This window comes from Dicentrarchus labrax, unplaced genomic scaffold, assembly GCF_905237075.1.
Source record: "Dicentrarchus labrax unplaced genomic scaffold, dlabrax2021, whole genome shotgun sequence".
Lineage (NCBI taxonomy): Eukaryota > Metazoa > Chordata > Actinopteri > Moronidae > Dicentrarchus > Dicentrarchus labrax.
Genome location: NW_026136719.1, coordinates 19,421,736 through 19,448,494, shown reverse-complemented (window position 1 = coordinate 19,448,494; position 26,759 = coordinate 19,421,736). Strand labels below are relative to the sequence as shown.

The 26,759-nt window shown below is 38.7% G+C and overlaps 1 protein-coding gene across 3 annotated transcripts; it reads left to right on the top strand.

Moving 5' to 3' along the window:
• Positions 1–65: 65 nt before the first annotated feature.
• On the top strand, positions 66–25,626 carry LOC127352247 (chromodomain Y-like protein 2). 3 transcript variants are annotated; one of them, XM_051380482.1, is made up of 7 exons: positions 66–397; positions 12,532–13,132; positions 16,084–16,301; positions 22,516–22,688; positions 22,784–22,994; positions 23,129–23,272; positions 23,359–25,626. In XM_051380482.1, the coding sequence occupies exons 1-7, from the start codon at positions 374–376 to the stop codon at positions 23,515–23,517; spliced, it is 1,530 nt and encodes a 509-aa protein (XP_051236442.1). In that variant the 5' UTR covers positions 66–373; the 3' UTR covers positions 23,518–25,626. The 3 variants fall into 3 exon arrangements, with proteins under 3 accessions (XP_051236442.1, XP_051236443.1, XP_051236441.1); XM_051380483.1 differs by lacking the exon at positions 66–397 and adding an exon at positions 728–754; XM_051380481.1 differs by lacking the exon at positions 66–397 and adding an exon at positions 797–4,333.
• The last annotated feature ends 1,133 nt before the right edge of the window (positions 25,627–26,759 follow it).

The window sequence follows — 26,759 nt, the reverse complement described above, 5'->3', positions numbered from 1 at the left end:
TGAACACAGACACCCAGCATTTCATCTCCCGTTGAGTAGTTGGATTGCAACAGAGCTCAGAGGAGCAGGGCGCATGCAGACCATAAGGCTGTGCATTCTTTAAACCAGGGACTAATTTCCAGTCCTCCACTTGGGTCTGGGTAAACAGCACCGCCCCGATGGTTGTTTGTTTTAAGTGTGGGACGATCCATCGCAGAGAGCCGGGCTCGATTGACACTGTCTGCTGATCTGCTACTGCGGATTGCTCAGAATAACAAGGCTGCTCGCTAATTCCCGTCTATCGGGGCTTTCGCCGAAACACCGAGAGAGTAGGGTCCAAAAAAAGCCAACAAGGCAGGCAAGAACGCCGCGCCGCCGGAGTCCGCACCCCAGAATGGCTTCGGGAGACCTTTACGAGGTAGGATAAAACCACGTCCAAGGAAAATGCTCTGTAATATTGACGAATAATGGAATTAGGAAGTAAAGGGGAGGGCGTCGCGTATGTAAAAAGCGGTGTGGACTAAGCCCTTTAACAGGCGAAACTAACCCTTCTCAAGCTTTGCGAAGACAAGGTTTGTTAATTTATGCTCGTAGTACTTCGCGTCGCTTCTCATACACTTTGACATAATTGTTTAGGACTGTAGTGAGGTAGACAAGATGTCATTTGCGGGCTCAACTCCTCAGTCTGTCGCCGAGTTGAAAGTCGTGGTAAAGTGACAGCAGCGCTGAACGGAGGACATGGTGAATAGCTACAGACGGAGTGATGGTCCTGAAGGTGCGCATACATGCCAAAAGATATTTTGTCATCACAGCCTTTTTACAGCGGCGGTGACTGTTTAGCAGGCTGTTTGGCACATAAGATGACACACCGGTTTATTTCGGTCGAGCGGTGTAAACAAGTCTGTGTAGGAGCTTCTTTCATGGTTGATGCGTGAATTTGCGAAATCATGACTCCCGATAGTGTGGGGCGTAAAAAGTTGCCCAAATGAGTGGCAGGAAAGGTCACGCCGCCCCTCGTGCGCAACATCACTCTGGAAGCAGTGCCAGAATTTGCATGAAGCCTGGTTTTCTACATCAGCTTGACTGAATCAAGCACTTGCTGTCATTAGGCTTTGTTACACACTGACATGGTTTCATATGTTTGAGTTCATGGGGGTGGCAGGGGAGAGATGGGAGGATTTCAGTGTTTGATGACTTCCAGGGGCAAACAAATGTAGGTGTACATAAGTTTTCCATTCGTTGCAATAGATTAGGCCCACACATTTGCCACATGCCACAAGAAAAGTGTCCATCAGAAAATAAACTTGGGGATCCATTCATGTGTGTTCGAGAAGATAAGGTTATCTGCTGGCAGCATTGACTGACGATGAGTCGAGCAGGACAGCAGTTAGAAGACAATAGAATAAATACGTGAGAAGCAGTTGGTAATTGTATTTTTACAGTTTGACCCACCAACTGTAATTATTTTTATTAGGCCGTTGCTTTTTATCCCAGAAACACATCTTGGATCATTTGGAATATGACACCAGAGTGCTGTCAAAGTTAACTATTCTCAAGTTTTATTTACTTCCTTTTTCTGTCCTTTCCGATATATTTTTACATTTTCTGGCTTAATTAAGTGTGCTTCTTTCAATTGGGTAAAGCTTCATGCGTCTACGTACTACTACTGAACAGAAAAGACCTGTTTGTTTTATGCTGTGTTCAAGTCATATCGTTGAGTAATAACAAGAAGCTGAGTGGGAAAAACCGTTCACCTCAGCCTCCGACTTGTTGTGTGACATACATACATAAATGAGGTAGTAGTGAGCAATAATGTACTTTTGTTATGATGTTTTACTACTAGATTGAAAATGCTGTTGGTTCCACACAAACAGTTGGTTTGATATGAAATCGGCCTCTTGGGACAGCCTGTACTATTACCGTGTGGTCACTGGTTTTTATTAATTTCCTGTGGTTCTGATTGACTGATCATTGTTGAACAGGTTATTGGGTTATCGCAATTTATCACTCACAAAATATGATTTATTTTTGTTAGTGTGTCGGCAGGCGTGGCCTGTTGAGAGTCATTTGAGTCTTTGTGTTGTTTGTCCACTAACATGACAACCGATCCATGGGTGACAGGTCTGTTTAGAGTGAGAAGCTGACCAGAGGTTGCTGGTGCTGTGCAGCTTTTACTTAAAAAACGAATCCAAAATAAACATTTGAAATATAGAGAACGGTGTTTCGTATTGTTGGGGTTTATGGCAAATTATAATTTCCAGGAGTTGGTTCATGTTGGGAGTGCCAGCACCAGTGAAGTAGCTAATAATGTTGTGTTCAAATGGTTTGTTTGATGGTGCTGTAGTAGGAGATTGATTGAAAAGTAGAGGGAGTATTCAGTTGACTGTCATTCTGTTTTCGTATTGTTGTGACTTGCGAATTTGATGCATAGATTGTTGTGACAGTTGTGGATTAAGTGAGAGAGAAGTTATCAAAAATGTAGTATATGTATCAATAGACTCTTGTATGTATTATTATTCTTTGGTCATTTGCTGTCTTTATAGTTCTAGAGATAAAAAAATCCATGATTTGGAATGAAGATGTTAGGGAGTCAAGGAGATGGATCCTGGAAGCTGAAAGGCTTTGGGATGAGCATTGACCACCGGGGGTGCATGAGATAGGAGATCATATTGGATGGGTATTGAAATTCTAAAACCACTTGAAAGTGAGAAAGAATGGATTATTCAATACTCAGTATTCAGTCTATAAGCGCAACAGGCTGTACCCTGTGCTCCAGTGGGTGTGTTCCTAAAATGCACTGTCACACTGATTTATTCTATGCTTTATTGATCTATCCGCAGTCTAGGCCACTGTTCTCTTTCTTAGTGAAGAATTGGGTTAACTAGAGAGTTGTGTTGAACAGATATGGTGACATCAAACAATCTATAAGTAATGTGTGAAAGCTTTTTTTGCAAAAGCATGAATAAAGGTCAGGCTTTGTGCTGACTTTTTAAAATGCAATGAGGCAGCGGAAGCACCACGGATGAACGATGTTAATTCTACAACATGGTTGAGAAAACACCAACTTGGGGTCAGTTGCTGTTTGGAGGTGCTCAGCCTTTACATGCTGAAGGACATTCAACACTTAAACATAGCTGTACACATTAGAAGAACAGCATTATCTATAGGGAGCCTGACCTCCTGTTTTAAAAAATGTATAGATAGTATTGAAAGAGAGAGGGTGAGTTGTTTTCCATTCTCTTCGATACTTTTCTGTTTATTTGTTTACAGGCAACATTCAAGGTTCAAGGGTCATATGTCATTCTACAACACAGGTTTGTACATGGAAATGCCAGCTATAGTCCCTTTATGCTAGAAACTAAAAGTGGAGAGTGGAGGATAAACTCAGTAGTCTCACAGCCCAAAGAACGAACCAAATCTGTTAGCCTGGTGATATGGCAGTGGATACTTCTGTATTTCTTGCTGGACGGCAGCAGGATGAACAGGCTGTTGATGGCTGGGTATAGTCTGACATCTATTGTCATTATTGTATTGAAAAGCATTCTCCTAAAGTGATTCTGCACCCAAAATCTGCCTTTAGAGCATAAGATTCTCAAAAATCCTTCTATTGACTGATATAGTTCACCACAGGAATATGATTCAAGCCTCTTTACAGGATGCTTGTTAAGTCTTTCACTAACATATTGTGGTGACAGTTTACTATATTTAAAAAAAACAATACTGTGGACTTAACTGTGGTGGCTTAACATTTTGTAGGATGTCATATTTTAAAAACATATCGTGCAAAAATGACATTAGCTTGAAATGTGGTTAAAAGTTTGTATTTTTGGTCATGAAGAAGAATGACTGTAGTTTACTTGAATTTTGTTGGTTACAATAGATTATAAAGTGTTTTAAGTGATTTCGTCACTGTCCTCGTTGATGCTGGTTACATACAATCATGGATTTCCGACGAAAGGCATTGCTTCAGTGTTTCTCTGCTGGAAACCACGAAAAAACATTACAATGTCACACTCCATTCGTCACCGGGACTATAGTATCAGGGGGATTGTTGCACCACAATACTAGCTGTCATTAGCTATTTAGCGGTCCTATTAGCTGACTCTACCCTGACTGGGAGCTTGAAGGACAGAGGGAAGTTTGTTTAAACGACTAGTTTAGGAGCTAGCACAGGAAAATGAACACCGGAACCGGAACTGGACGAGTGTGCAACGGGACCAGGTTCACAGCCTCTGAGACTGACAAGGGCCAGGTGATTTACAGCAGCTCCAAACAGGACTCCAGGGAGGACAAAGACACAGCGGGTTCAGGCAGGGACGGGAGAGGCATGAATTGGGAGAGGAGCGAGTCTGTAGTGAGTTAATTTGGGTCTGGATCCTCTCTTTTCATCATACTTAAGTTGCACAATCTATATAATAGCTTTTATAAAAAGGTTTTGAAATTAAAGGTAGAGCTTCAGATTCATATTGATGAGATGATAGCAGCTTAATAGCTAAAGTTAGTCAGTAAAGTTTAGCTTGACTTTGTTAATTTTTCCATTTTGAAAAATATATACTCTATAATGCAGATTTTTTTAAACTCTGAAATTGTTTCCACCCAGTTCTAGAAACAAAAGCTGGGTGAATGTCCTTAGTCTCATTGAGCAAAGCATTTAGAGACTGGCTTGTGAGTCTAGATTGCACCTGCTAGTGCATGAGAGCTTATAGGCACTGTTCAGCAGTGGGATATCTGTGAGATCATCAAGCTCAGAAAAGACAGGAAAATATAGTGTGATCTGTGGTCCATCAGGGATGTCAAGACAGGTGTATAAATTACACACTGTGTACATTCCACTGTGTAATGTACACCCTGACATCACTTTTGAGTGTGGTTATAGGAGAACCAGAGCACCCTTCTGACCACGCCCAAAAATTATGTCAGGGTGTACATTACACACCTGTCTTAATATCCCTTACAGACCACTGTATGTTCTTCTCATTATGTTTTGGGTTGGAGTATGCTGAAAACGAATTTGGCCACTGAGGGAGGATATGCCCACTTCCACTCGTTCAGGTCAAAGTTAAGTGTTACTAAACTAAACCTCTCCGGTCTTTGTATGGCCCTTCTATCTACCGTCTCAACTTTCCTTCTCCCTTTTTCTGCATGTGTCTCTGCCATGCTGTTATACATATGTATTGTTAAGTGTGACATTGTCTGATTCTGTAAGGGTTTGAATCTGCTGTTCATTTCACTGACACCCCAACAGGTGCCCCATCAAAGGCTGTTCGTTGCTGTTAATGTGCTCAAAACATATCACAGCAACAAATGATGAGCAGCTATTACCACAGCTACATTAAAAACTGTCCAAGCATTATCCATATCTGTATTAACAAACAATACAGATATTTCTAATGAAGTGAATGGGAAAAGGACACATAATGCTTGATCTTCATAATTTTCATAAGTATCTGCCTTCATATAAACAAGCAGGCTTCTGATGGAATCCAGCACTGTATAAAACATTGCACATATTGGTTGGATTCACGTAAAGCTGGATTTCTGCTATACGCAAGGGGTTAACAGGAATCTCACCATAGATACTTATGGCGTTTGTTTCCATTTATAGTGCATTGAAAGTGTACTGATGAGTCACTGGCAATTATTTCCCCACTAATAACCGAAGGAGTGAGGCAGTAATTAAGCAAAAGTTACTATATATTCAGTATGAAAGTTTAGAATTGATACTGAATATCCTTGTGACAACTGTGAATTAGGAATTATATTGTACACACAAATGAGAAATAAAACTACATGGTAGAGTTTTTCTTCTAACAAATAAGATCAATCTTTGTATTGTTGTTATTACGAGCAAAAGTCTTAAGAAGATAGAGTGTTGGCAGTAGCAAAACTATATGAGTGAATTTTCCTGTTTTAAATGAATTTCCAACTCGGATGGGTGTTGTCATTATTACATTTAACACCAAGTTACTTCCTCCTTTTATGTCCATTATGCTGTCTTTTTCTAGAGCAAACATTGTTCACCAAACATGACTAGACACATAGTTCTTTCTGTGCTAGCTTATACAGAAGCAGAGTGGTTACTTATAAATATGACTGTATACAGTTTCAGTATATAGCAATTATAAGATTTAAGGCCAGTCAATGCAGCAGTGCAGTTCTTCTAACCCCCTGCCTTCTTCCTGTCTTTCTGTTTCCATTGGTAATCACATTACATCTGATGACTGCTGTTTGTTTTACTTCCTTTTGGTCCTAATGGTAATAATGTAACGTCTGGTGACTGCCTGATCAATCGCTAACAATTACATACTGTCTCTTGGTCTAGTGTATGAAAGTGCTTCATTTCATTTGCTCTGGGTCAGCTCACCGACTCAGATCTGCACTGTGTCAGTTCACCAGTATGCCAGCATGCTTCCATAAACCCACACCACCACAGCAAACCTCTGAACTGCACTTGAATGGTTTATTCAGATTTTTTTCAACACTTTGCTTCAGGTCACAGATGCATATGAAGATTTTAGTATCACATGATTCATAATGCACCATTATTCTTCACCTTACCCATCTCTGTGTCCTAAAACCTATGGGCTAATGCCAACAGATTGTGCACTGGAAGACATGCTGCTGCAACTCACACCAGGTTAGGCCAAAACTAAAGCGGTAATCATTGATAGAATTTAGACTTTTGCAGATATATTTAATGTCTACATGCAAATGAATCTCAGTTTCCCTTAAAGATTCCCTTCAATGGAATAGATTATGGTGATATTGGGCAGCAAAGAAGAATAGGCTTTGATCTTAATAAAAATGGGCACCAGACATTTTAGTATGAACATAAGTCTGTAAAAGATTGTTTCTGAAAAAGGATTTATTGATCAGTCAAAACACATTATGCTTTTTTACAAAAAACATTTTTTTTGGCTACTTGAGGTTAGCTCAACAAGCTGTAAACACAACATTAACATATTATCACCTTGTAAAGTTTTATTATGAATGTGTTAGTAAGCAGTTGCCTGTTTACCCATCCAGCACACTGCACAACATTAGCATTCTTTTTGGCCACCTGATGAATGAAAGTGTGAATGTCAATATTCACTCTCCTTTTAGCTCCTTTTTGATATTCAGTGACTCCTCAGGGAAATATCTGGCTCTTAAGCTGCTGAAGGCTACATTGTGTTCACCAGCTCTGTTACTTTGTCTGTCTGTCATGTGGTGCTGGACAGGTAGGGTACAGTCAGTTTATCTGGGCCTTTTTGCTAAAAACAGCTGCTGGCTGCAGCTAAAAACAACGCTACAAGGGGTGTGACTGAACCAAAAAGATAAAGTTGCTGGCCTTTAGAATAAAAGAAAAATAACTGTGGGCTCTGCACTATTAGTGACCCATTTCCATATTACACCTAACCAAACAATTTTAAAGCAAGTCTCCAGTTGAACCCAGTTATTTGAAATATTTATTTTGGAAGTGAAACCAAAAGTGAACTCAACCATAATGTTTATTACAGTGTGATCTTCCTTTGTAACATACTGTAAAACTGTGTGTGTACAAACTATAGCACGTTGGCCAGAGATTAGTAACGCAAGATGTAATACACTTTCACATTGGGGGAGTTTGCGTAATCATATTTGTTTTTTACGTACAAAAAAGTGCCTTTAATAGTAAACATTATTATTGATTTCTGTCACCATGAAGTTTCCCTGTTCACTCTGATGTAGAGGCTTCTGAAAACTAGATGGTCTTGGGCCTGCTGTAAACACACGTTTTACTGATAGTAATAATTTGCAGTTTATTAAAGCATGATTAATACAGTATATCAAATTGATGCTGATGGTCATTACATTGAGCTGAGTGCTTTCAGGGGTTTTGGTTGTACTGTGGGTTGATAGTGTGGCTTGGATGCTGTCATTTTACTGGCTTGGAGGGTGGATGGCAGATGAGCAAGTATGCACAAAGCTGGATAAATGTGTAAATGCATCTTTTTCTCTCCATTTCAACCCCCCGCCACACTAAAACAGTGTTTTTCTTACCCCACGAAATGGAGATTTATTGTTAAAATGGTTTCCAGAGTGTATAAATTGTAAAATGCCGGCTCGGTGTTTCAGTGTGTACTGGGGGAACTGCCCAGTGAGGGTCAGGTCTGTGTAGCAATAAAGTTAAGAAGATGGCCTTTAGTTGCCTCCAGTCTACTCTGTGATCGTTCATTTTAAATGTCAGTGTAGCTGAACTCTCTGCACAGTTGTTGTCATAACCTGCGCAGTATTTATGCAGATTATGTCAGGCAATGTTGCGACCATAAAATAACTATTTGGTCAGCTGGTCTTCTGTCAAAATCTGATCCCCCCCTTATAGTGTTTCCCTCCCATTAGAATTGTGTTTTCTGTCCTACTTACCAGATGGTTGGCTGTGATTCCCAGTTTTGTTGTTTCTCAGCTGAAAGAGGATAAAGAAGAGATTCTGCTGTTGAAACATGAAAATAGCATTTTAAAAATTAGATGGCTAAATGTAGACCTCTTACTGTTTAATCTTCATGTCAGTATTTCTGCTGATGGTTTGTCAGATTTATTCACAGCATGTGATAACCACAGCACTGTATGGTTAGTATTGCAGGATATTCATGCCCTCATTCTCTTCCAGCTCATACTACCGTCAAGTGTTTGTAAACCTCTCTGGCCTGTGTACACTGGTTACCCCACCCTTTTCCTGTCCCTCTTTTTCTTTGTATGTGTCTTTCTCTGCAATGCTGTTAAGTGTGACACTGTTTGGGACTGTAAGCAACCTAATTGTCTGTTCATTTCTGTGACACCCCTGCGGCTCACCCATCAAAGGCTGTTTACTCCTGTTAATGTGTGCAGCACATCTGAGAACATGATGAGCAGTTATTACCACAGCTGCACTAAAGCCTCTGATGAAGCCTTCCATTTTCTATCAGTCCCCAGGCCCAAAACCACGCTACTTCTAAATGTCCTATGATTATTGTATAACATGCTCTTAATAAAACTTTTTCCATATTTTTTAATATTTTTATATTTAATTCTATGTTGCATGTTATTGCATGTAATTTTTATAATACTATTCATGTATTTGGCAGTGTAAATGTGCCCCCATGTCAGCCAGTGATAAGCAATATGTATAAATAATCAGATAAAACTTGCATGTTAACAGTGGTGCAGGTGTTGTAAATTTTGAGAATGTGTGAAAGCTGACAGAATCTAATGTGATGTTTTATTCTAGTGTGTGTTTTTGAAGTGAGGTGTCCTGTGTGTTATATATTGTTTGTAATGGGATGATACGTGTGCGTGTGGCTGCTTGTGATGTTTACATTTTTGTCTGTTTTTATTATCGAGGAATCAAGGACATTTATTCGTCATTATACAAGACAAAGTTGTATAACAAAATGAAAGTTTGCACTTCCACTTCCGCTACACAGATAACTAAATTAATAGAATAATAAGAATAATAATAAAAACAATAAGTGAAATAAACCAATGTATAAATGTATCTAAATATATACGTACACCCAGGAAATAATTCTGCATTGTATCTTTTGCAGCAACAAGATAGTGATGTGTAATATGCTTTCATCTTCACATAAAGAAACAGCGTCCATTCACTTTGACTGCGTTTGAGCACCAAGCATCATCGATGTAAACACAGAGTTCACCTCCTCTCGCCCTGTGCTCTGTTGATTCGGGATTTTGGTGGAGCAGGTCTCTGTAAAGATGGGGCAAAACAGTTTGATTTTCCTGTTCTTTGGCCAGTCCCATTTCATTTAAACCGTACATTAGTCAAAATCTCCTGATCCAGTCAATTTAAACATTTTTGGCTTAGCCCTTAAAATCAAACCCAATCAGACATTGTTCAGTGATGTTTTCAGCAATAATGCTGAAAAAAATGTAGTTTGAAAGTTTGAAGGAGTTACCAGATACGGTACATGTACAGCCATTGCCATGGAAATAGATTTTCTATATATATATTATTAGCAGATGCTTTTGGGTTTTATTTTAAAAGAATCAGTTCATCAAAAATTAGACCATCCAGGTCAAGTTTGTACATCACGAAAATCTTGGAAATTGAAAACTAATTGAATTAAGATACCCAGTCATAATCACAGTATAGTGTATAAAAACTAAAACCAATAAAAAGAATCAATAAAAACCAAGCGTTTGAACAGTATGAAGTGTCATTAAAGTAATTTGGTCTACCAATGTAAAGAGGGATGTCTGTACTGCAACAGCTTACTACCCAGAAATTTCACTTTGAGTCTTACCTTTTGAATTACAAATCAAATTGAATACAATCAAATTGAATTGCAAAGTAATGATTCATACTCTTGTTATCTGTGGGATTAGTTACACACACAATGTGTGATGTTTGCAGATGACACTATCATAGTTAGTTTTTTTTTAGCAAATATATCACTGCCTTATTGTTTCTGTAAACACAATACATCTTGAATATGACTGTAGTCAGTATCGTCTTCCACTGAACTCGAGCTCTTAGCTTCATTTTCTTTTGTTGCTCTATTTCAAGCTTTAGTGTCAGTTAAGAATTTGTGTAATTTCTGACTAGTGTCACTTTTCACAACTACCTTTTATTTGCCTGTGCCTGTGTCAGATAGTATTTGCTGTTACTTTGTGGTTTCTGCTGGCTTAATGTAACTGTAAAATAAACAGACTGTTCTAGTTTTGGTTTGAACTCAAAAGGCTGATGTTTAAGGTTTCTTCATGATAGCAGCCCGCAGCTCTTTTCAGATCTACTCTGGTCCCTTATCTTTTTTCTGCAGGGAATTAGCCCTTATCTTAAACTAGACATGTCACAAAATGTACCTTTTTAAGATCTGACACTCCCTGGCAATGTCTCAAAATGTAATTCAATATTAAAACATAGATAATTATATATATGATTAAAGGGTTCATCCTCTAGGAAACATGAATGTGTTTCGTCACTTTCGTGGAATTCTGAAAATGAGGTATTTCTACAGTATTTCCTTTGTTAAAAGTGAAAATTTTGGCCGGATGGTGCCATTATAGCAAAAGAAGAGGATTCAGCCTCTGGGGATTTTTAGTGCTGTGGCTGAGAGACCCATAACGTAGCTGCTTATGGTGCTCGGCCATGAAGTACACCCACATTAAAGATTAAAGCCACTGTGTGTAGAATTTAACATTTTGACTTTAGGGGCACCCATGTTGAAATGTCAAACAACACACTTTGGCAGACATTTCCATTCATAAAACCTCTGCCTGTCAACCTTTGTTTGTGACTATAGATAAAAATGATTTAACAGCATTGCTAAATGATGCCTAAATGATTACCTTTTTTCCAACTAAAAAACATAACCCATCTCCACCCATTACTCTCCTTCTATGCTGCACAACTTTGGTCCATGCCTTCGTCACATCCAGAATAGACTACTGCAACAGCAATTTTTACTGCACATCATCCAAAATCCTACTTATCTCCACTGTATCCAGAACTCTGCTCCTCGCCTACTCACTCACTCCCGCGACCAGATCTGTCCTGTCCTCCAGAATCTCCTCTAGCTCCCTGACCCACAATGGATCTAATTCAAAGTCCTTCTCCTCACTCACAAAGCCGTCTATAACAGGGCACTCTCCGACCTCACCAATCTGCTCCACCACAAGTGGTACAGTGTAGGGTCTACAGACATATACCGAGTATACCCACTTATTTTTCACTTGGCATTGAGTATGCCCAAATCCCCTCTGATGCGCATCATGCAGTAGTGTTCTGCGAGCTGAATGTTTTTATGGTGAAGGTATGACACAGATTTTCATGAGTAGATGGAGGAGGGAATAAGGAATACTTACAATGCATAGTTATGTAGTTGTCTCACCCAATGGTCTGTGGGCCTGTATTGATTGCAAAGTATGCACCTCTTATGTGTCTATTTAGTACTGAAGTAGTTAATTTCATAATGATCTATACTCACTGAAGTCAAGCGGCAGAAGTGACAATGTACAAGTACTACTGGCCCATTTTTGCATGAGTAGTCTTACATGTCACTGTTTATAACACAGGGCTATATATACTCACTTCTCTAGGCACCACTACACCACTGTCCACCACCACACTCCTTCCCTCAGCCTTTGCTCTTCTGATGCCAATCTCCTGTCCACACCGCTCAGGACAAAGCACCCGACCTAGGGCGACAGAGCCTTCTCCAGTGCTGCCCCCACCCTCTGAAACTTTCTCCCTCAACAAACCTGAGACTGGAATTGATTTGTTCATATTCAAATCCCTAATCAAAACTTACTTTTCTAGAACTACTTTTAATGTGTGATTAATGCTGTGAGTTATATATTTTGTGGGTGGTTTTCTATCACATAAAGTTGTCCTTGAGTACCCTCAAAAACTATAAATGAAATGTATTATTAACGTGTGCATTGTGCACTTTTTTGCAGTATAGTATATAAACTTTATCTTTCTTAAACACACCTATGTTTTGGGAGCAGAAAAAAAAATAAATCTATGTATTGAATTTATTTTAATCATTACAATATTATCTAATTGCCTGTCCCTCTGTGTGCGACCACCAGGTGGAGCGGATCGTGGACAAGAGGCGGAACAAGAAGGGTAAATGGGAGTACCTGATAAGGTGGAAAGGTTATGGAAGTAAGGAAGACACGTGGGAGCCAGAGCATCACCTACTACACTGTGAGGAATTCATTGACCAGTTCAATAGCTTGAGACTTCAATCACACAAACGGCCCAAAGTTCCAAAAAGTCGCCAAGAGCCCCTCATCACTAGCCGTCCATCTGCTACTGAAAACTCCAGAGCTAGGTCTGAGGCCCGAAAGAAGAAAAGGACTTGTGGCCCAGCTGTTGGGGTTAGAGTAGGAGCTGTTCTAGGGATTGGAAGTGGAGGGTCAGGACCCACTCAGAAGCAGAGGAAGGTGGGTGTAGGACCTGGGAAACATGCTTTAGGAATTAGCAAAGCCATGACGTACAAGGCACCTCCACAGGGGGGGCCTCACTTTGTTCCTCCAGTGAGGGTTCCTCATAATGGACTCCAGAATGGAGAGATGGAGCCTCTCGTGTACAGGACTGCAGCAAGGTCTCACAGGCTGCCTTTGGACAGACTGGATGGAGAACTAGCAGACATGGATACTACTGGACAGCAATTCACCACTGAGCTAGGTATGATGTTGAGAAATCTAATGAAATAAAAAACTTTGAGCTCAGCTGATATTGGATTTTTTAGGCAGATATTGATATTTTACAGTAATAAAAAACTGGACGTCCTGGGCTCTGTTCCAAAAGTAAGAAAACCATATTCAAAACTACATTGAGATTAATGTAACTAAGCCTTGGAACAAAACCTTAGCAGCAAAGGCTTTTTTTTAACAGAGGACAGCCTGGATGTGATGTCAGGACTCCTTCTCTCTATATCGGCCAAAATTAGTAATTAGCTTTAGTTCTGTGTTGACGTTTCTACATGGATATGAATAATACAGCCACTGAAAAGTACCAGGCAGCTACATACATAGAAGTGATTAGGTTTATATTGCATATATTGCCATGATAGGTATTTCCCGTACATGATAGATTGCAATGCTTATAAAGATAAAAAACAGAATATTTTAATAGGCACACTTTCCACTGTACTTCTGCTGACACACAGCTCTTAAAGCTCCTACTATGGCTCTTTACTACCAGAGCAGCTGATAACACCTTTGAATTTCACTCGTGGGTCACAGTCCAGGGCCTGCACCAAAAGTTAATCATTACATACCTTTTCAAAAAGTCATTGTGGCTTATTCAACAGCAAATTCAGATCCAAATGGTTGAGTTTTCATTTTTTTAAACCATATTTGAGTAATAACACACACACACACATATATATATATATATATATCAGTGGTAGAATTAATATGGAGTTTGTCAATTTTGCTGTCCATAACACATTTTATTGCCCAACTTAAGTGATGCAAGTCCTAGTTTACTGTTGGGGCTACATTACCAATTCAAGGTTGGCAAAGTTCCACATGAAATTTGTTAGTTGTTCACTCTTTTTAAAGCACCACAACGCAATTAGTCATTGTAAGACCTCACCTTGGAGCTTCTCTATGAGAGAACATGAGGGCTACCAACCTAAACTACCGGTCTGACAGCTATTATGGATCCTAATCTCCTACTCCTCAAGAGACTACCTCATTCAGCACCCTCAGCTCCACCCATTATCATGCTACACTGGCAGAGGCATTTGTTAACTGGCAGCAAAATGTGCACACAAGGTTATGTAATTAGAAAAATAAATAAAAAAAATAAAACAGACCTATATATTTAGAAGATGATTATAAGAACATCGAAATACCTTGCATAGCAGCAACAAGGTGTCCATTCCATTAAAGATACCTGTTGATTGACCTTTCTCCATTAAACATTCCTGTCGAGTTTCTCTTTCATCATACTACCCATGATGCATCTTTTTTTGAGCCAATGGACAAATTCAAATCTGCAGCAAAGTCTTTCAATAAATTGTGGGAGTGAAGATTGCAAATGTCATCAGTTTTACCACAGCGATTGAGATGTTGGCATCTCCATGACAGTCTGCCAGTTGCAGACAGCACCAGTTGCAGACAGCACCTCTTAATTGTCCAGACTTTTAAAGCAGTGTTGTCACAGGTCTGAAGCATTGTCAGTGGAAGGAAAGCCTGGAGGGGTGATTTAAATATTTAATGCCAATTTCTCATATCTTAATCCTAAATTACAATTATCTAAATTTGTTGTTATAATACCCTGCTTTTTTTCTGATTAAGTTTGCTATTGCTTGTTTCTATTGGTGACCAATTTCTAAAGGGAGTGCACTGCGTCACTGCATTATTCATCATGAAATCACTCATGGTTACAAGCACAGACTGATGTGTTCAATGAGGGCTTTTAGGTCATTTCAAAGTCTCCACTGGAAGCAAATATGAAAAGTTGTTTTTTTTTTTCGAATATGAGACCCAGCTTTTGTATTAGTATTTTCGTAATTGACATTACTGGCTGAAATGTTTTAAAAGAGCAGCACACCACTTGCTTGCTGTGGTGAGAAAAACTGTGCTTGTGTTCCTGAGTGATGTATGACTTATTTGTGTGCTATTGTTTGCTGACAGTGCATCACTAGATCTTTAGACTCTTGCATCTATTCAGCTGATGAAAGTACACAACTGAGATGCTGTTACTCAGCTTTCACAGAAACCTTTTTATCAATATATGTGAATCAGAACAGTTTTTTGATTAATGTTGGCCCGCTAGAGATTGCACTGCTCCCGTAAGTCAAGGTTTCTTTCTGTGAAAAGGCTTTTTTCTTTTTTTTCTATTCTTTGTTTTTAAAATATTAATGCAATCAAGAAAATTTCAAATTCAATGAATCCCGCAGTGACAGCTCAGATGCCATGCAGAGAACATACTGTCAGATGACACAGAAATAGGTGAACACTATCTTGGCAACTGAAAGTGTCCACACAAAAGCAAATGTAATAGGGAAAATAACTAACAAATTCTAGGCTACCCTTAAAAAATTTAAGTTGTTAATAAAATGCCTTTGTTTTGGTGTATATATATGTTGAATATGTGATTAGGTCATAAATGTTGAAAATGCTATCTAGGAACCTTCAAAAAAACTGCAAACTGAAAGACATAAGAAAACACTTTTTTTATATACACACATATGTATATATGCAAATATATTGTATACCCAGTCAAATAAAGCTTTGTACAGTCCCTCACACAAAGCTTTTAGAAAGTTTAACTACATTATCTAAACCACTGGTTTGGATTCCAAGCTACTTGCTGGTTCAACTTTGATGTGCATGCACACAGTTTTTTATGGGAACAGATGCTTCTAATGGACGTAATTACTGGGACTGTGGAACTTTTTTTCTAGCAGTGTTGCTGCATCCCCAGATGCTAGTAAGGAAATTGGTGATAGAAAATCTTATCAGGACTGACATCAACCAAGATGTGGGTTGAAAGAATTTCACACATAGTTTCTAAATGAATATTTTGGGCAATGTTTATGTCATGAAAGTGTAGGTAGTGTCTTAAGTGTTATCTTTTTAATCCTAGAAAACACATTGACCTGTTTTGTCATCCCTCCTCAGGCTCACCTCTGGCCAATGGCAAGATGCATCTACACAGCTCAGTAAAACGCAAGTTGGCTGAGGAGAAAGGCTACGTGTTCGACAAGCGGCTCAGGTATAATGTGCGACAGAACGAGACTAACTGTCGGTTCCGAGACATTGTGGTCAGGAAGGAGGAGGGCTTCACACACGTCCTGCTCTCCAGCCAAACAACAGACAACAACGCTCTGACACCAGAGGTTAGTAGGAGTATGTACACACATACACTGTTCTAACGCATACAAGTTGCTATTTATTGTTTTCCTTTATGCGTGTCCATTTCTTCCTTATGTTTCTGTGTTTCTCTGTATCAAAACCTATGTGTAATTATGTAACTTTTTCATTGTATCCCAGTTGACAAGGAGCTCTGTGTGTGGGGGAAAATAAATGAGAAGTTTCCTCATTAACTGCTGTAGAGATGCCCTAGAGCTGCGCACTAAACTCCTCAACTGCTTCAGGGGAGCTTTTCAGGAGACAACTTTAGACTGTGGTTTTTATTTGACAGATGCCATGTGTGAATATGTTTAGCTGCATGAATCTTACACAGGGTATGGCTGAAAAAGAGATACTCAGCAAAAAAGGTTAGGAAACAGCTCTCGGGCTCTGTCCTTAGTACTGGTACTGACAGTTTCCTTAAAACTGCCTCCTTCCAAACAAGGTTTCTACAATAGAGCAATTAGGGGTACATATAATCCAGCGTTATGCCATCTGCTGTTATTACAGCAAAATGTCAGTTGAACAAGTGAAGAAATTATGCATCAAGTTCATAAAGGAGAGCATTATGTATTATTATTATTATTATTATTATTATTATTATTCAAGAGAACTGGAGACCCTAGAAATGGACAGATTCCCTGTGATTTCCACTGTTGCTATGTAGAACTAACGTTGACACCTCTGCTAGAGTTTGCATTGTTGAAGCTTTTCTTTTTTGTCCAGTTAGTGTCCGATCATTCGGTTCAAACAGGTTATTTGCAGTATAGACATAGACGTATAGAGATGCCAGCTCAGTGATAAAATACCTAAATGCTGTAATATTTCTTAGTTGTAAAATTGTAGTTAATACAGGAGCATCACCAAAATGTGCTAAAAACAAGCACAATTTGACAACTTTACCCAGATGCTTTAGTATAAAAGCAGCTGTTAAAATACAGTGACTAATTCTGCAATCACAATGACAGAATGATCATGCTTGATGACATTTTGACCTAAAACAACAAAATGTTTTTAGTAAATAATCAATAAATGACTGATTTACCATTACATTGAACACATGTTAACATGATCTTGCTATTTTTAGGAGTACTTTTGATTAGGTCTGATGACATACCAGCTGAGTCTTCTCTGCAAGCAGTTTTGGTGCATAATCTATGTCAAGCTGTGTTCACTGGCTTTTGACATGTTTTCTCACAGTCTCCCCAGCAATTTGTCGATCACCTGCTACCTCCATGTCAATCAAATTCCCCCCATAAAATCAACATCTAGTGGCAGAACACTACAGCCTGAATTCAGGATTTTGTGCTGTGAGTTATAATAATCTGTCACAGTGATGGACAGGGGTGTACTAGTTTATATTAAGTCTATAATTTTAACATTGGATCTAACATGGTAGCTATTTTAGGAGTATGCGTTTATGTTTAGACTTGCATGATGCTTTACATAAGCCATTCTCAATATTAAAAACAGTGTGTTTTTAAGTGTTACTAAATGCCTAGATTCTGCTAGCTCCCTCCCTCCCAGCAAATTTAAAGAATGCAGCTGAGAGAATCATACAGGGACGCCCCCTGTATGATTCTCTCAGCTGCATTCTTATGGAGCCATTTTTGGAGCCATTTTTGTGGCAAAATTATTTATTAAATGTGAGTGGAGAATTGTGTAACTGTATTCTATTCCGTGTGTGTGTCATCAGATTTGTAAATGTGTAAAATAATCTATAAATATGTACTGAGATTTGTGAATGTGAACAGGAATATGCAAATGTCTATTTAGATTTGCAAATATATTGAGATTTGTAAATCTGTGAATGCATACATAGATCTGTAAATGCATGGACAAATGTAAATGGAGACATACATATTAATGGCTGAGAAGTCTAAGTATTTGCTCCAAGAGCTGGAAATACAGACAATTCATCAGTTACAACTCATCCATTGGCGTGGCCTCGTGACTGTGGTGCGTGTGATGTGGGAGGTAACACCGGACAGCTTGTCAGACTGAATACCGTTCAGTGTAGCAGCAATACAGCTGACTCTCCATGTCTGCGCTGGAAACACATAGAGTCTGCTGGAGCTTTTACAGTCACTATAAGCACATTTATGGCTGTTTGTATAAGTTTCTGTGTGGTACCTGTGTTGTAATATTAGCTAAGCTCGCGGCTTTAAGAGGCCAACTCTCTGGTGTCTGTGGGGGAGTGTCTGGCTACGGCTATGTAGCAGGTCACAGTCTGCAGAGTCAGGTGAGCGGGCTGGGAAAGGGGTTTTTTTTGGTGTCAAAACACCACATAAGTCACCTGCCCCCAGATCAGCCAATTGTGAAATTAAATTGCAATAGGCAGGTTTCAACCAGTAGAGGGCGGTTGCTATACATATTTATAGCACAATATGTGGATTTCAAATATTTAAATGTCAAGATTTGCAGCTGAATCAATCAACAACACTACTTAGTTGATTGAGGATTTAGTTAGGTTTAGATAGATCAGTATCAGTAACGCTGGGATATAATATAGTAGAATACAATATAAATAAGGCTGGGACGTGTCCATCTGCAACCCTGCCTCTGGTTTAATGGCTCTCTGCTCTGATGCTGTAGCTTCTCGCATTGTGATGATCCACTTGTAGAATTGGTACCAGCCTATGATTGGTTACTTAATTTTCACACTCCAATCAACAACAAGCTGCTCCATTTAAATATCCTCTGGATGTATTCAATAATTGGTTTCTCGGTTCAGTAGATGCTTTCCTCAACTGCACTTTTGGCTACTGTGACATTTTGTAACCTTGTTTTTTATTTTGTAAAATAATGATTTATGAATTACCATGTTGTTTTACCAGCAAACTGTTTTTTGGAATTATCCATAAATGCTTTAAAATTTTGATAATTGCTAAAGAAATGTAATATATGGCATGTCTTTATGTTACTTATGGATACTTACCCTGCAGGTCATATGGCATTTAGCTCTATATTTATAATTCAGACCTTTGCTAATATACTAATTAAGCATATATTAAAAGAAATGTATAGTTTGTTAATTTCTGGAATATCTTTAATCTTGAAATATTGTGAGCTGACACTTATAAAACATTTTAAATAAAATAGAGTTTTTAATGTATTCTTTTAACAGATTCCTTAGAGGTCCATTAATACAATAGTCCGTTAGGCCACAGATAAAGACATCTATCACAGTCCTCAACCTCTGGCTCATAATTCTAAGCAAACAAGATTTTCCTCCCCTCAGACTGTAGGCTGTGTCTTAGATCTTCCTCAGAGGGTGGTTCTGGCTTTGATACAGCGTCATGTGCGTGACGGCCTATACTACACAGGCACTGAAGTGGCCTAAACTGTGTGTGCACATGTGTGCGTACTTTCATGTGTGACAGTAAGCCCGTAAGCTGTGGGCTTATCAAACAGCACTGATAGCTCCTTCTCTGTCCCTCAGTCTTTGAAGCTACAGGAACAAGAGAGTCTGCGGATGTGTCTACTGAATGGCTTTTGCTGCGAAAATCTTCAAAAATATCCCTGTACATTTTTCATCCGAACACTCGATGCTTGCTTAAAGGGAGACAGTCCCCCGAGCCGCTTACTGGTACTCTTTCTGTCACCTTTCTGGCCTAACGTACAGCAGCTTTCTGCGTCTGTGCTATATTGATCTTCAAGTGCTTTTGAACATCTAGTGTCTTCTTTCACTTTTTCCAGCAACACACTGACTAGGAAACAATTATTTTATGACACGAGTGAACGAAAGATGCATTTGAATTTAATCTGGAAATTATCTAGATCACTCTCATCAGGCATCTGTGGCATATAGTGTATTTGTATGTAAACACTGTGTTATATAGGCCTAATTGCTGCACACCTGCCTTTAATAAAGCACAAATGAAGAGGGTAGAAAGTTCCCAATAGGCCTTTTTCACAACAGACATTTTGCCTTGTTATAGCAGGAAAAGCACAGGTGTTACTAATATCATTAACAATGGCTCTGTTGTGTTCAAGTGTCCAAGTAAGCCGTGACAGTGAGCCAGCATGCACTATGCCAGCCCCCCGAAACTGACGCAGCTAAATGGAATTCAGTCATCCTTAATTACCTTATCTACGCCCATGCTTTTTCAAACTGTGACAAGAGGCTTCTTAGAAACTAGCAGATAATTTAGGACTTTGGTAGAGCTCTCTAAAACTCTTGGATTGTGTCTGCAATAATTTCCCATTCACTATCTAATGCACTATATTCACTGTCCACAGTTTTAGTGTCTCCATGGCATGTACACTACTTTTTTATATATTTTAACTAACTTCTCTCTACAGTAACCTATTGAGTGTCTGTTCTATAGGAAGCAGTGAACACATGATCGAGGGAGTGGTTTCCGATAAAGCCCCATAAAACGGCAAGCTATTTCTGCTTTGAGAAATCCAAAACTGTCCAACTGAAAAATGCACCAAAAGACATAAAAATACATGATTGATTGGTATTGTAACCGCCCTTAGAGGTTGTGATTTTATTTCTAGGGAGCTGATGCATACAGTTGCAAGTCTCTTTGTTGTGGATACCACCTTTGTTTATCTGCAAACGTCCTCGAGGCCTCTGCTCGCTGCACATGAATGTCACTTTGACTGCTCTCTTCCTCTTTGTTCTCAGACTGGAACCAGCATCTGCCCATCTCTGGTTCATGTATCTGATTTTGATTCAGCTTGAGACTATAACATCACTCGTAGTCACACACAGATACACATACACACCACATCCAGTTAAAACCGGGCACAGATTATGTGCTTGGTGAGACACAGAGAATTAAGTTCACTTTGAGGTTGGATGGTTAATATGGGTCAGGGGTGATAATCTGATTAAAATGCAGCAATAGTTGTGCAGATTGACTGCAGACAGTGATGTGGCCCTGTGGGTGTTGGGCTTTCCAGACAACTTCTTATCAGGTCGGCTGTCTGACAAAGGCCAAACACTGACTGTTGATGCTCAATAATGTGGTGCTGATATTAACTGACAGAGTGAAACTACACAGACTGCTACATTGCTTTGTTGAGGTATCATACTGCAGATGCACTGAACTGAATACTCACCATTGATTCCTTTGATTATTTCCTGTGAATTAATTAAGGGGAAAAACTTACTTGACTTTTCTTACAACTCCTGTTGGTCCCACACTACAGCCAGTAGAAGCTGTTATCAGCATACGGTCAAGTCAGTTGCTGCTGGCAGGCAGGTTGTCAAGGAAACAAACTGGCCAGCAAGTTGTCATGTAAACATCTCACCTGCACTCTGCCGCTGATCAGAAAGTAATGTTACCTGGCTATAAACAATGTTTTTTCTTTAATATTTGATATATATTTTACATACCTTTTATATTTAAAACCAACTTTTTTATGATTTCATGAATGCAGCATCTCCTCTAAGACTGTATGCAATAATGTGCTTACAACTTGACATTTAATGAAAAGATGATAACTAGCATTTGCTTGCCATGTGTATCTATGCTGCCAATTTATGAGCCTTTGATACTTTTGTTTGTAAAGGCAGACATGGTAAACAAATTGCAATGTTCCCATTGTCCCATTGTACTTGCTTATATGGTGCTAGTTTTAATGGAATGTGGCTTCCATTGAAGTATGCTTATATTTTAATATATTTCTTGATACCATAATTATTCACATTTTGTTGAAAGAATTTGTCGTCTGTAAATGTTGTGGTAAAAATCGGATATATTGTCAGGCATAAAGCACTTCCAGAAGAGTAAAAGCTTGCATTTTGATTGTCCCTTTAGTATCATTTTATTAATCAATTTAGTATTTTAACAATATAAATAAAGGCAGGGGAAGACAACTTTAAACCATTTTAGTTTTTGAATATATACCTAACATAACTTAACATAACACCAGCACTTCCTGAGAATCTGTGGCCCTTAATTGAAGATATGTTGATCACATGGTGCCTAATTACACTATATGAATAGCACCATTGTAAATGCACTTTTCCATAAGCTGTCAGCATTTTAGGAATGGAAATAACAATTTTTGCATTGCCAGTGTTTGTCGTTATTTCTTAGGCCTGTCTGTTTTCCAGAAAAACTTCTTGAAATCCTGAGTAGATTCTAGGATTGTATATTTATATTTTACATTTTATTCTCAACGTTTCTTCATGTGTCGGATCAGTTAAGAAAGTAATACACATCTCCTTTTTTTCATCTTCAGATCATGAAGGAAGTTTGTCGAGCTCTGGGTAATGCAGCTGCTGATGACAGCAAATTATTATTGCTCAGCTCCGTGGGGACTGTTTTCTGCAGTGGACTGGAGCCGTCGTACCTGATAGGGCGTCTGTCCACTGACCGCAGAAAAGAGAGCAGCCGCATCGCAGATGCAGTACGGTAATAAGAAATCTGACCACTGTAAACACCTCTCTCTTATCACTTGTTATTAGACTTGACAGAGTTGGTACTGATTGCTCTTTGACCCCTTTTAGGGACTTTGTATTGGCATTCATCCACTTCAAGAAACCCATTGTGTTAGCAATAAACGGGCCTGCTCTGGGCTTAGGGGCCTCCATCCTGCCACTGTGTGATGTGGTGTGGGCCAGTGAGAGGGCCTGGTTCCAAACTCCATGTGCAGCCCTCCACCTCACCCCCTCTGGATGCTCTTCTTACACCTTCCCCCAAATCCTAGGCGTAGCTCTGGTGGGTCCTTGACCTAATTTGATTCCTCTTACAACCACCTGATTACTGGGACTTTACCCATATCAAACACTTGGATTGCACGGCATATTGGAAATATTACTTGTAATTTCCCCCCCTTCTTTCCCCATTGGCAGGCCAACGAGATGCTGTTCTGTGGAAGAAAACTCACAGCCCAAGAAGCATGCAGCCGAGGTCTGGTGTCCCAGGTCTTCTGGCCAACCACATTTAACCAAGAGGTGATGCTGCGTGTGAAGGAAATGGCGTCATGCAACGCAGTGGTAGGTCCAGATCTAGACAACCCAGCGAGCAAAGCGTTATCTTGAATATAAACAAATGACCCTCTCCCCTTTCTGTGTTTGAAAAGGTTTTAGAAGAATCCAAATGCCTGGTGAGGAGTATTCTCATGTCAGTCCTGGAGGAAGTCAATGAGAAAGAGTGCCAGATGCTGAAGCAGCTGTGGTGTTCAACCAAAGGACTAGAGGCACTCTTCAGTTACCTGCACAACAAGACGTATGAGAAGTGATGAAAGGTTCAAAGGTTATCTACAGAGAGACATCCAAACTGAAGGAATAGTTGCATAAAGGGTCTTTGTTTCCATCCATCAGCAGAGGGGATTTTCTGGAGTTCTGTTTTCTCACAACAATTAAAGTATTTTTTATTTTTTTTAATGAATGAATAACTGTCCAGATGTTTATTCTTTAGCAGTCAAAGAGCAAAGGGCCAAATGTGCATTGCTTAAATACACACTGAAGGAGGTTCTTCAGGGAGGTACAGAGTGTTACTGTACATATGTGAGACTTATGCGTTTATGAAATCATCAGGATGTATGTATGTATCATTGTATGTCTGATAACACATGATACATTGACAATAATATATATAAATATATATTTATTTCAAGTGTGTAAAAGAGTTGCTTTCTGTATATGTCTGTATATAAGATGCATTTTCAAGATTTTCTTTGGTTGCTAGTTTTTTGAGTTGAAGTGTAAACCAAAGTTTGCATGAGGACACCGTTTCTTGCTTCTTACATGCACATTCCATCCTCTCTATATGGACTGAAGAAAACTGTTAGAAAATTGGCCACAAATGCTCATATATGTCAATGAAACAGACTGAGTGACTGTTCAAGACATATAATCTTATTAGTTACCATTAAAGATCCTGATACACTCTGGATAGAATAAAACTGTTGTTTTTTTTGCATCAAATAATTCATTGTTCATACTGTAAAAGTCTTTATTACAAAGAACAGATGTCTTGTTTTCCAGTAACTTGTCATCATTATCGTAATCACAAAGAAATTCCTTCCATTACATGAAATCAAGATTAATGTCCATGTACTAATGAGACCGTCAGATGATAGTACGTGAAATGTCATCCTCAGACTGCCAACATCCATCTGGCTTTAGTTATTTCTACCTGCTACAAAACAGATATGACAAGTTTCATTTAGTCTCAGTTTTTCTTTTAAGGCAGACTTGTTTGAATTGAAATTTTCAGAAAATAAGTGGAAATGGGGAACACTGGAAGTCTTGTGTGAATGCTAGCCCTGAACGTACAAATGTGTCCGTTGTTAATCAAACGGCACTTAGGCTAGGGAGTACAAAATGACTGGATGATTAAATTAATTGGTGGCACATATCACATGGAAGGATTAGCAATGAATTTTGTCTCATTTTGTTTGAGATACATATAGTGAGTAGCCTTACATGCAGTACTGTTGTGGTTCATATGTATAACATGGCTTCCAGTTACCAGTGCAGATAGTTACTGTGTGAAATGCGTGATTGTTTTATGAAAAGCATCAGATAATCATGTTGATATTACCTGACAGTTATTTTTAGTTGTGTATATTTTAAAGCACACAAAAAGACATTGCTTGGTCCTCAAATAATCACATTGTGACTACACTCATTGTCAGTGATCAATATTGTGGAAATGCAACAGTCGTGTAGTTGGAGTCAGCTTTGTCCTTATCTGCATGTGATGATTTAAGATTTTAAGATATTTTACATTGCAATGTGTACTATACTTAGGGATCTATTTTGTTTTACCAAAAAAATGTAGGTCTGTGAAGATTGTTTTGTAAATTTCAGAAGATATCTGTATAATTTTTGCAGTTGTACACATGCAGTACAGAATAATATATAGATAATATAGACTGTTTTGTGTAACTAATTGCATGTAATATACTGTACATATTAATGTGTTGCCTGTCTGAATACCTTGTATTCCAGGGTATGTTTTGTACCAACATTGTAAGTATTGTTAGAAATGGTGCAGTTTATTTTTGTATTTATTTGAGATAACTGTTTGGATGTGCAGTGCCATGTGGTCTCCTTTGCTCCAGAAGCACCCCGACTCTCTTAATCACCCTTTCTAAATTATACTATAAAAACTTTGATTAACAAATGGGTCAGGAAAGCAGATAATTTATACATATATAATTTCAAAGCCAAAATGTGCAAACACTATTGTTGAACCTGAATGTTTACTTTTTTAGTTGACATTATCAAATTAAGTATTTTGTGGTAAGTTATCAAAGGTGTGTCAGATAATTTAATATATATTATGTTTTACTGAGCTTTACAAGTATGGAAAGATGATCAATAAAATGACCTTTATTGTATTTCAAGCATGTAAGACTCTGTTAATGCTCCATGAGGTAGTTTAGGTCTTTTTTTATTTGTGGCTATTGCTGTTTGATCACAGGGAACAAATAATGGCTTGATGACGCATCATTGGATATTTTTAAGTCATGAAGTCCTCCCATTAACCAACTGCACACCTCCACATAAGTTCGTGAAAAATAAAACCTTTACGGTTTCATTATATCTTGTATCCTATTTTGCCAAATATGTACAGTAATCAACTACAGAACAGCGATTCAGTTCAATTACAACTTGCATGTTTGGCAGGTTTGTGACAAAAAAAAAGCCAACCAGGCTTAAAAAAATCACTCAGATGTTGTTTGGGTTTTGTGGGGTTTATTTAATGAAATTGTTGATTAGCTTTATGGTACCAAGGAAAGGTTAGAAGGACCTGTGTCACCGGAGATTTTAAAAAAAATGCATTTCTTCACTTTGATTTCTCCTTTGAAATCAGATCCCAATTACCCTCCTCAGCATGTGTTTGAAGTGTGCTTAATCATAAGATATTAGTAAATCAGTTAGAAAAAAAGCCCTCCTCCCATTTTTCCATTATTTATTACAAATGACTGCCTATTTCGGTAAATTTCTGTTTCTGTCTTTTATAACAACAAAATCATGTATGCTCCCATGTACGTGTATTTCATCATTCATGATGATTTCCTCCCCCCTTTGTCTCAAAACACACCTTGGGGTGCCTTAAACATTACATTTTTGTCAAAGGTTGATCTATACGTTGTGATGGGTAGAGTGAGCCACTTCAAATAAAGAAACAGTACTTTAACACTGTGTTTTCTGTATTACATTTCACAAACCAATAACTAGGCTTTTGTCGACAGTTTTATATTCATTTTTAGTCAGCTGACCAACACTCAGTAACCTGGTCACATCTTTCAGTGCTATTGTCTTTTAACTCCGGTTCAGCTACTTGGCATTTCCTCTTTTAGTTGTGAGGAAGTAAGAGTCCTCACTGATGTATCAGTTTGTGGTATTAAGACCACAGGTTTGAATCATTATTGGGTCACTGCGTTAAGGACTCAGCCTTTGTATATGGGCGCATGCTCTAGCAGGTGAGCTACTGGGACGCCCAGTCAAAACCACATCCAACACCAGA

Coding starts and splice junctions, on each gene's coding strand:
- LOC127352247 (XM_051380481.1), top strand. CDS start 4,157: ATGAACACCGGAACCGGAACTGGACGAGTGTGCAACGGGACCAGGTTC. Junction 4,334..12,531: donor GGGAGAGGAGCGAGTCTGTA/GTGAGTTAATTT, acceptor TGCGACCACCAG/GTGGAGCGGATCGTGGACAA. Junction 22,689..22,783: donor CGCATCGCAGATGCAGTACG/GTAATAAGAAAT, acceptor GACCCCTTTTAG/GGACTTTGTATTGGCATTCA.